General features: G+C 42.4%; 1 protein-coding gene across 4 annotated transcripts in view; it reads left to right on the top strand.

Moving 5' to 3' along the window:
- Nucleotides 1-11,708, top strand: part of LOC115108092 (single-stranded DNA-binding protein 3-like) — a 53,385-nt gene that overhangs the window by 19,227 nt on the left and 22,450 nt on the right. For all 4 annotated transcript variants that reach the window (XM_029632050.2, XM_029632052.2, XM_029632049.2 and 1 more), the window contains exons 3-6: nt 3,100-3,277; nt 3,998-4,070; nt 4,214-4,275; nt 4,367-4,451. In XM_029632050.2, coding sequence (XP_029487910.1) covers nt 3,222-3,277; nt 3,998-4,070; nt 4,214-4,275; nt 4,367-4,451 — 276 coding nt within the window. In that variant the 5' untranslated portion in view covers nt 3,100-3,221. The remainder of the gene's footprint in view (nt 1-3,099; nt 3,278-3,997; nt 4,071-4,213; nt 4,276-4,366; nt 4,452-11,708) is intronic.

Here is an 11,708-nt window from a genome sequence, read left to right as displayed (position 1 = left end):
TTAGACTAATAAATATCAAAGATAAGTAATAAAGACAAATATAAACAAATGTGTGTTGATTTGGCACTTGAGCATCAATCCCCCAACACTGTCAACCAAGAGTCAAGACTAAACCAATTCACCTTGGTGGTGTGCAGACTGGTTTTATATTATTCTTAACAATTTCGCACAAACCAGAAAAAATGCAACAATAGGTCTGTGAAACGATATATTCACAGTATTATGAATGATTTGTGGTATATTTGGTAGCATTTCATAGTGTGACTGATTTTACGAGTTGCATTAGTACTGTACAAAGTTAGAGATGCGCTATTTGATAGATTCCCCCGCTCCCCCCTACCTCGGGCTTCCAGTGGGGAGACCTGAGGTCAACCTACCCCCGCCCCCCTCCCCATCTCACATTTCAGAGTGGGAGACCTTCCCAGGCAGTAGCCTGCCTAGCACACAAACTAGAATCAGGGCGCCCACTTCGATAAGGTTAATTGATCCACAGTCCCACACGGTGACATGATATCATTGACGTGACGTGCAAATGAGCGATGGAAAACCGATCGCCTAATGTCAACATTCAAATTTTTTGAAGTGCTTCCCCTTGGCGGCTGCCCATGTCGCCTATACCTAAATCCGCCACTGATTGCACACAAGGTCCAACCAAAATTTGACTTCCGCTTTTAACTCAACCCCTCCGAAAGACACACATACATATATACACATACTATATAATGCTCTTGCATTTATTAGAAAAAGTCCATGAAAGGCATGACCCAGCGCCCCTGCGGAAATAGAGAAAGTACATTGCCACCTGTGCCATAGGTCCAGACCTACTGGCAGTGTCCAAGGGAGGTAACAATATTCCTCCACTCTCCTGAAGTGTTCCATATACAAACCCCAATGTGAACAGGGGACACTTCCATCAAAAGCCTTAGGCCTAGGCCCTATTTAAATGTACGTTTCAGCCATTTAGCAGATGCTCTCATCCAGAGCAATTTACAGGGGCAATTAGGGTTAAGTGCCTTGCTCAAGGGAACATAGACTGTTTTTTCACAAAGTCGTCTCGGTGATTCAAACCAGCGACCTTTCGTTTGCTGGCCTACTAACAACAATGTAGCGAAAAGAGAGAAAACAACCAAAATGGGGGCTTCAAATCAAATCAAAGTGTATTTGTCACGTGCGCCGAATACGACAGGTGTAGTAGAACTTACAGTGAAATGCTTACTTACAGGCTCTAACCAATAGTGCAAAAAAGGTGTTAGGTGAACAATAGATAAGTAAAGAAATAAAACAACAGTGAAAAGACAGGCTATATACAGTAGCGAGGCTACATACAGACACCGACACCGGTTAGTCAGGCACACCGGTTAATCCAGATCCAATGACCCTGCACTGAACGAGCGAACGATCAACTGTGCCATAGGGGTTCAGACCTCTTGAGCTAGGCTGTGGTAGCATAGGCACACATGAATCATGCTTTTTTATTGGTTTAGTCTGTTTGGGAGGAAATTAGGCCCTATACATAAAAATAAAAAAATGAAACGTGGATATATCACTTTAATTACACAGATAGTAAATTCATTTTTGTTATTTGAGTTATTTGTCGTCAATAGATATGCAATATAACTAATTTTATAAACTGGGTGGTTCCAGCCCTTGAATGCTGATTGTCTAAAAGCAGTGGTATATCATACCATCAGACCACATGCCACGTGTATGACAAAACATTACTTTTTACTGTTGGCTGTATCCAGGCACTCCGCGTTGCGTCATACAGCAGAACAGCCCTTAGTTGCGTCGTGCATCAGAACACCCTTAACTGTGCTATATTGGCCATATACCACACCCCCTCGCGCCTCATTGCTTAAATAGTCTATAGTTGTTAGAAGGTTATAAGATACAGGTTACATTATTTTATAGGTAATATTTACTGTAGGCCTAAAGCCATGTTCTTCATTGCAGAGTGAAACGAGCGCCGCACTATGGCAGGTTTGTCCTGTCACATTTTACCCCTATGAGTAATAGTCTACTGTCGGTTTCAAGTTCCCCCTATAAACCAACTGTGACCAGATAGACAGAATCCTGTGGGTTCTCATAGTGGAACATCGACTGCTTAGTTGAAATTCATTATCATATCTGAAGGCTACTGTAGGCCTATTTGATTTACATAACGCCAGGTAGGATGATACATGTATGTACAACTGAAAAATGTTTTTCAGCGACCTAGTTTGAGTCAAATCGGATTTTAAAAAAATGAGAAGACATTAATACATTCTTAAATCATGTTGGAAAAATTATCAATTGCATATGATCCTACAGTAGGCTATAATTTGCAAAATTCCCAATAGCAGAAGGCTAATGACAACACAAACGGTAGAAATGTGATAACAGGACATTCTAATTGCAACATTTGTGAAAGAGCGTGTAGAACAGTCAGCGGTTTTAAGGAACCCGTGAACTGATTCCATATCAACAACCAATAAGGTCTCTTTTTACTTTGAGTGTCCTTAAAGGGGAAGATGCTGTTACTTCAGTTCAGATAAAGCCGAGTCTCTTGAATGGTCAATTATACATATTAGACTAGATGGAAACAGGTGGTAGCCTAGGCATACGATAAAAAAAAAACACAATTTAATAACCTATTTATTAAATTAAGGGAATAAAACCTTTGTATTCACAATAGTCTATGGTTATGCTATTTTAACCATGGAAATGGAACAGGATATGGGTAAAAATACATAATGTGTTTTATTTGTTTATGTCCTATGGATAAGGTATACTGTGGATAAGGCTATAATAATAACTGACAATTTAATAAGTCATCATAGAGAGGGCTGAAACTGGAGTGTGCTAGTATCTAATGATTGTTGAAATGCTGAAATAATCGTCTAGAGATGATACCTCTCAATGTTGAAGACATCTTGCCTTTTATTCTAACATTGCATGACAATAAACATTGAGAAGTAGATTGCCTACTGTAACAACCACCTCCAATTGGCAACAAAAGGCATGACATAACTTTAGGGCAGGACTAGATGGAAGTACTGTACGCTCATTGGTGAAAAATAATCGCCAGTCAATTTAGCCCCATCCCTTCCCATTGACCAGGCTCGGTTGAGAAGTGCGGTTGGAGTGTGAGAGGGTCGCGGCCGAGGCTGACTGATGGTCTGACAGATGAAATAGCGAAAATACAGAAAGAGAAGACGGGCGTCCTCCTCCCTCAGAAAACCATGTTCCCTAAAGGCAAAGTGTCCGCCGTACCGTCGGATGGCCAAGCACGGGAAAAGTAAGTTTTAAAACCTATGTCTTACCTAATGCAAATTGTTTCCCTCGGGTGTGTGGTTTGCTGGACAGCTGAATTAAAGGAGCGAATTTCCTCATTCGAGGATGGAATTGAATGAACCGCCTTGTCTGCTCGCCATTCCTTCCTTACCCTGCCTTCGGCTTTATATTCTTCCTGGGCCTCATTACTGAACGTACATTGGTGTTTGTATTTGCAATTCAGCATCTAAGTATCTTTGAATTTAAAAAAAATATTTATTTTTACGGAAAACGTGAAATGAGTAGCGTAAAAAAATGTACTGTCCAATTTGGCTTTACGTCGTTTCTGTTGCATTTTAATTGATACACTTTTGCTTCCACCAGTGCTTCGGTTGCTACTTTGTTTCAGTTCGCGGCTATGAGGGCAGTCTCCAACACTCAATCTCTTTTATTTATAATAACGGGTTTTCTTGGTTAAAGTGTTTCCGATTTGAAGTGTTTGGAAAAAGCCATTGTGCGAAAGGCCTTTTGGAGTCGGCGGTCCATGCAAACTACCGAAAAAATGAATGTCTGTCGATCATGTACCCCTAAGTTCAATAAATATTAGTTGATTAGTGACACTCATTAGTCCTAATAGAGTCAAAGTAGGTTAGTTTAGAGTTGGCTAAACTGTGTAGTTATAACACTTTTTTTGTTGTATTGTTCAAACTGTTTTTTTTGTGTTTTTTTTGTAATTTGTTCACAGGTTAGCTTTATACGTCTATGAATATTTGTTACACATAGGAGCACAGAAGTCAGCACAGACCTTTTTATCAGAGGTGAGTGTCGTACTACCAAACACGGTATAGCATAATAACAAACACATTTCCATATGAAGCCATTATTAATACAATTATTATTATTAAGTAGGCCCTATTGTTCATTTACTTTTTAAATATTTTTCTAATTCTCCACTTTCCAGATACGATGGGAAAAGAACATCACACTCGGGGAACCACCTGGGTTCCTACACTCTTGGTGGTGGTAAGTGTTACCTATGTCACTATTAACAATACACCAAGTTCTACCGTGTACAGTATTCTATTGCTTTATGACTTGTGTGTCTTGTCCACAGTGTATTTTGGGACCTGTATTGTGCCGCACCAGAGAGAAGAGAGACATGTGACCACTCCAGTGAAGCGAAAGCCTTCCATGATTATGTGAGTTCTGCTCCTCATGAGACTTGCTGCTGCACATGTTGCTGGTGTTCTGCTCACGAGCCTGGGGCAGTATTTATAAAGGGTCTCAGAGTAGGAGTGTTGACCTGGGATCAGGTCCCCTCCTGAACATAATTGTTTTGAAGATGATCTAAAAGTGGAAACTGATCTTAGATCAGCACTCCTACTCCGAGACCCTTTATAAATACGGACCCTAGTTTTATTTGCACCTACTACATTTTCAAATGTAGAAAGAGATTGCACCCAGGTGGGCCTCAGCCCAGTTTACGTAAAACATTTTAATTTTCCACCAGTCCCTTTTTTGTTGTTAGTGTAGGCCTGTCTTCCTTATTCCACCATCATACAGTGTTGATGCCATGTGTAGTGGCAATGGAGAGATGTTGTTCTGACTTGTTTCTACTCTTAATTTAAATGGACCCCCCCACCCCATGTAGTTAAAAAAAAAAGTGGATTTGGACATGTTTTGGTGTGAAAATGTAAGTAGGGACCTTGCATCAACCTCATAGTGTGGATATTAATTTTGACATGTGCAATAACATTTTGTTTCAATATTTTATTAATTTAATAAATTAAGTACCTTGAGCTTTTAAGAGTTTATTACAAAAATGTCAAAATAAAAGTTAACACATTTTTGTGGGTGGGGGGGGCAGTTATTCCGTGATTGGGGGAAAAATGCCCCTTTTCTAAAAACATTTAATTGAATATCTAAAGTGTAAACTGTAGCCACTTATTTCCCTTTGCTTTTTTTGTGTCAGCAACTGGACATTGTTTTTAGGGGGGCTAGTTACCCCATGTTACCTTACACCTCTGATTATAGATGTTTCCAATAATAAATGCTTATTTTTGGTTAACATTTGAAGTGTGTCCTAATGAACACGATCCAGCTCTCCCTTTGTTGTGGCCAGTCACTGTTGCACAATGTTCAAGAGCAGAGATGGGTTCAGATTCTCAACTATCTTGAGGATGGCAGGGGCCAAGAGTTGTTATTTTAAACTCCAGATGAACCCGTCCATCTTGAGCTACATTGGGCTTTTTTTTCCTGAGCTAACAGGATAGTAGTACTCTATTGGAACTGACATTTATGGAGCCTGTTACTTATTAAAGATTATTCTGTTCAAATAGATTATTTTTCCCAAAACGGATGCACAGTGCTTGTGGCCTATCACTAAACTCTGCTTTTGCATATGGTCTTTACATGTTCAGAACACAGCGTTTGGGGAAATGACTTTAGGCATGAAGGAAAACTATCTCGTACAACTGCTGGTCTGGTCAGTCTGCCCCAGGATAGGCAGTCAGAAACCCCATTGGAAGCATCCAAATAACCATGGCTACATCCCAATTATCTCCTCTTCCTCCCAAAGGGTGTACTTGTTCACTTCCCTTTACTGATTTGAAAAGAAATGACTGGTATAAGAAATTTGGTAGGAAGTGAACTACACTGCTCAAAAAAATAAAGGGAACACTTAATTAAACACAATGTAACTCCAAGTCAATCACACTTCTGTGATATCAAACTGTCTACTTAGGAAGCAACACTGATTGACAATAAATGTCACATGCTGTTGTGCAAATGGAATAGACATTTAGCAAGACACCCCCAATAAAGGAGTGGTTCTACAGGTGGGGACCACAGACCACTTCTCAGTTCCTATGCTTCCTGGCTGATGTTTTGGTCACTTTTGAATGCTGGTGGTGCTTTCACTCTAGTGGTAGCATGAGACTGAGTCTACAACCCACACAAGTGGCTCAGGTAGTGCAGCTCATCCAGGATGCCACATCAATGCGATATGTGGCAAGAAGGTTTGCTGTGTCTGTCAGCGTCGTATCCAGAGCATGGAGGCGCTACCAGAAGACAGGCCAGTACATCAGGAGATGTGGAGGAGGCCGTAGGAGGGCAACAACCCAGCAGCAGGACCGCTACCTCCGCCTTTGTGCAAGGAGGAGCAGGAGGAGCACTGCCAGAGCCCTGCAAAATGACCTCCAGCAGGCCACAAATGTGCATGTGTCTGCTCAAACGGTCAGAAACAGACTCCATGAGGGCCCAACGTCCACAGGTGGGGGTTGTGCTTACAGCCCAACACCGTGCAGGACGTTTGGCATTTGCCAGAGAACACCAAGATTGGCAAATTCGCCACTGGCGCCCTGTGCTCTTCACAGATGAAAGCAGGTTCACACTGAGCACATGTGACAGTCTGGAGATGCAGTGGAGAACGTTCTGCTGCCTGCAACATCCTCCAGCATGACCGGTTTGGCGGTGGGTCAGTCATGGTGTGGTGTGGCATTTCTTTGGGGGGACGCACAGCCCTCCATGTGCTCGCCAGAGGTAGCCTGACTGCCATTAGTACCGAGATGAGATCCTCAGACCCCTTGTGAGACCATATGCTGGTGTGGTTGGCCCTGGGTTCCTCCTAATGCAAGACAATGCTAGACCTCATGTGGCTGGAGTGTGTCAGCAGTTCATGCAAGAGGAAGGCATTGCTGCTATGGACTGGCCCGCCCGTTCCCCAGACCTGATTCCAATTGAGCACATCTGGGAGATCATGTCTCACTCCATCCACCAACGCCACGTTGCACCACAGACTGTCCAGGAGTTGGCGGATGCTTTAGTCCAGATCTGGGAGGAGATCCCTCAGGAGACCATCCGCCACCTCATCAGGAGCATGCCCAGGCATTGTAGGGAGGTCATACAGGCACGTGGAGGACACACACACTACTGAGCCTCATTTTGACTGGTTTTAAGAACATTACATCAAATTTGGATCAGCCTGTAGTGTGGTTTTCCACTTTAATTTTGAGTGTGACTCTAAATCCAGACCTCCATGGGTTGATAAATTTGATTTCCATTGATCATTTGTGTGATTTTGTTGTCAGCACATTCAACTATGTAAAGAAAAAAGTATTTAATACGAATATTTCATTCAGATCTAGGATGTGTTATTTTAGTGTTCCCTTTATTTTTTTGAGCAGTGTATTACTAGCCCGTGTCTCTCCCAAGCCTGTGCTGGAGACATCTACATCAGTGTGCTAATATAGGACTAGTGAAGGCCCAGTGTGCTACTTTTGTGTGAATGTTTAAACTAAATGTATACTGAAGAAATATATAAACACAACATGCAACAATTTCAAAATATTTTACTGAGTTACAGTTCATGTAAGGAATAAGTCAATTGACATTAATTAGGCCCTAGTCTATGGATTTAACATTACTGGGCAAGAGCATAGCCATGGGTCAGCCTGGGAGGGCATAGACCCACCCACTAGGGAGCCAGGCCCACAAAGGGCTTTATTGTAGACATAAATACTCCTCAGCACCCCGTTAGCCGGATGTGGAGGTCCTGGGCTGGCATCGTTACACATGGTCTGCGGTTGTGAGGCTGGTTGGACATGCTGCCGAATTCTCTAAAATGACATTGAAGGCGGCTTATGGTAGAGATTCATATTCAATTATCTGTCAACATCTCTGGTGGACATTCCAGTCAGCATGCCAATTCCATGCTCCCTCAGTTTGAGACATCTGATATTGTAGTGTGACAACTGCACATTTGAGTGGCCTTTTATTGTCCCCAGTATAAGGTGCACCTGTGTAATTATCATGCTATTTAATCAGTTTCTTGATATGCCACACCTGTCAGTTGGATGGATAATCTTGGAAAAGGAGACATGCTCACGAACAGGGATGTAAAGAAATTTGTGCACAAAATTTGAGAGAAATAAGCTTTTTGTGCGTATGGAACATTTCTGGGATCTTTTTATTTCAGCTCATGAAACATGGAGCCAGCACTTTACATGTTGCGTTTATATTTTTGTTCCGTATATTTGTATTTGAGTGTTTAACCAGCATTTGTAACTTGAGTCTAATTATCTGTACAAAACAGTGAATCTAATACTTGTGGAGCATAAAAATACTTGCATATGTTTTCCAATTTCCTGAAATAAGTTATTTTTGTGTAACCTGAAATGGTATATTCATTGCGTTTGCATTTTAGCATATGCTTTGATCCAGGACAACTTACACTAGTGAGTGTATACTGGTCCCCCCGATGGGAATTGAACACTCAACCCTAGCGTTGTGAGCGCTAAGCTCTACTGTACCAACTGAGCCACATAGCAAATGGTTTGTGATGATTTAATGTCTCAATCACTTTTTCATCATGGTGATGCAAAGTCTAAAGGTACCAAACCTAGATGACTAGCCTATGTACAATACAGTAATTTACATTTAACTGTTTTGTATGGATGGTACATTTAATACGGCACAAAAAGTGGTTGTTCCCATGTTATTTGATCAAGAGAAATATTTAATTTGTGGATGTTTTGTTGCTTTGCCCATAACATTGCACCTTCTGATGTAAATGTTTGAGGACAAGGTCTTGTTGTTTCCGGATTCCATTAGAATTAAAATGGCAGAGAAGGGGACAAGGCAACAACTGAAAACACCAAAGTCATTGCGTGCTATGAATATGGGACCATATACTTAACTTTTTTAAATAAACACAAGTGGATTTGTCTTTACTTTTGGTCCCCTAAAATGGGGGGGACCATGTATTTTAAAAGTGCTGTAATCCCATTTTAGGGGACCAAAAGTATTAGGACATTCAGTTAACTTTTTAATAAACGCAAGTATTTGGTCCCATATTCAATAGCACGCAATGACTACGTTTTGGTTTCAGATTATTTTCGTGCCCAATAGAAATGAATGGTAGATGGAATTCTAAACCTTTACATTAATGTGGATGCTAGCATGATTATGGATAGAGTGAGAAAGTTGGACGCACAAATATCATACCCCCAAGACATGCTAACCTAATATATTAGTACAAGAAGTGCTGTAATTTCTAAACAGTTCACCCGATATGGATGAAAATACCCTCAAATTAAAGATGACAACCTCCTAGTCATTTCAATTCCAAAGTGCTGGAGTACAGAGCCAAACCAAATGTGTCACTGTCCCAATACTTCTGCAGCTCACTGTATATCACATTTTCAGTCAAATAAAACACCAATACAGTACCGTGTACATTTGAGGGTAACTGGTATCTTTATTAGTTTTACTAAGTATTCATACCACTGACTGACTTGAGCTGTTTTTGACTTGACTGCAACTTAGCATATCTCCGAAGGTAATTTAGATTTTTTTTTACACGGTCAAACCTCATTATAACCATTTTAAAAGGTGATCTATCTGGTCAAACTGATACAGGGCCCTATCCACCCTCTGTTTTAGATCATTTGTAATTGTCTACAGAGAAACCTAGATTCAAATAAAGGTCCTGTTCATCAAACATGGGATCCCATTTGGAGATGGGATCCCTGTGAATCTGTTGGTTCTGTCTGTGTTCATCTTAGGCATGTATGTGAGCTCAGTGCTCTCTTTGTTTGCGTCGGCCCAGGCTTTCTCCTTTCTCTGCTCTGTGTTTGCGTACAGTAGGCCTAGGGTTTATCTTTCGTTCTCTCTATCTTTCTCCCTCCATGGCCAGTAGTCCCAGCGCTGTCTTTGTCTCTGTGGGCTTTGGGTGGGGGGAGGTGGCTGGCTGGGCTGCTAGCAGGGAAGCAGCGATGCATCACGGCTCGTAAAGCGCAGGGCCCTTCCTCCCTGGCGTATTCACGCCTGGTTGGATGGATGCTCCCCAGGGGCTCCGTCGCCATGGTGTCAGCAGCTGATTGATGGCTGTCAGGGAGCTGAGGGACAGACTAGAAAAGGGGAGTGGCCACTGTGGCATATGCCTGGCAACCAAGGGAGGAGCAGAGAGAATATGTGAAAGGGGGGATGGGGAGTGGTGGTAGAGAGCTTGAGTTCTCTTCTCTGGGTCTTACTGCCAGACCTTTCACCATCAGGGACAAGGAGACTGCTATGAAAACAAAAACAGCAATTTTTATGGAGTTGGTGGATGGTTGTAGATCGACTAGCTTAGGCCCAGGCTTCCTTTTTTTTTATAGCTTGGTTCAGGTGGATGATGTGAGATGGTAAAGCAGTCCAGGGGCCGTATGTATCAAGTGTCTTCGAGATATCACTGTCCATGAAGTCTTATTCGTTGTGACGTAATAGACAACTGGTCCTAAATCTGCACTCCGAGACGCTTGATGCATATGGCCCAGGTCAGGACATGGCCAGTTAGTTTAGTGTGGTCTCTCTGGCCTGTCCCCTTTTCTCCGAGCTGTGCTGAATCCCCCTTGTCCCTTTTTGTGTCTACCTTCTCAGAGCTACCTTAATCAAACACTTTCCTATTTTATTTCTCCTCTCTCCCCCACTTTCTCTCTGTCTGTCTTTGTACAGAGACAACAGCTGCTGTGACCTACAACACACACACACACACACCAGGGGGGTGGGTCTAGTCTGTCAAAAAGAAACCCCCCCCTAGGGGAGGTTTAGAGATGGGCCCCCACACCACCTCACTCAGCTGCCCCCCAGGCAGCAGAGTCTGTGACATCTGCCCCATCCTGTACCAAAGCATCTGGGAGTCTTGGCCCTCCTCTCCTGCAGCAGAACAGTGGCTTCATAACAAATGGTACCCTATTCCCTTTAGAGTGCACTACTTTTCACAAGGGCCCATAGGGTATATGGTGCCATTTGGTGGGGGACACAGAGCTACAGTTGAATATGCACCGCAGTGGGCTCTAGTACCAGAAGATAAGGATCAGAAGGAACATTCCTGGAGACTTTCCATGCACACTAGTGCATTTGAGAGCTTACAGTTCATGTGTTAAGGTACAAGAGCAATGTAGACTTGTTTTAGGACATACATATGATTGTTACCATTTTGAAGTAACAGATGATTCTTAGGTGCAACACTAACATCCCCATAGTCCATGACGTGTCAACGTGCTAATATCCCTCCACAGCTACCTGACGCCCACATCATGCATAGCAGTGCTTATTATTTGACCATGCTGGTAATTTATGAACATTTGAACATCTTTGCCATGTTCTGTTTATAGTCTCCACCTGTCACAGCCAGAAGAGGACTGGCCACCCCTCATAGCCTGGTTCCTCTAGGTTTCTTCCTAGGTTTTGGCCTTTCTAGGGAGTTTTTCCTAGCCACCGTGCTTCTACACCTGCATTGCTTGCTGTTTCGGGTTTTAGTCTGGGTTTCTGCACAGCACTTCGAGATATCAGCTGATCTAAGAAGGGCTATATAATGATCACACTATTCTATGACAACCATCCTAGTCTCCCAGAGAGACTTTTATCTATAAGCCTCTGCAGACCTGCACGCAACTACGCAATTCTCTGTCCACGTT

Source organism: Oncorhynchus nerka, linkage group LG24 (genome assembly GCF_034236695.1).
Source record: "Oncorhynchus nerka isolate Pitt River linkage group LG24, Oner_Uvic_2.0, whole genome shotgun sequence".
Lineage (NCBI taxonomy): Eukaryota > Metazoa > Chordata > Actinopteri > Salmoniformes > Salmonidae > Oncorhynchus > Oncorhynchus nerka.
The sequence above is the reverse complement of the archived record's forward strand: the minus strand, read 5'-3'. Positions and strand labels throughout refer to the sequence as shown.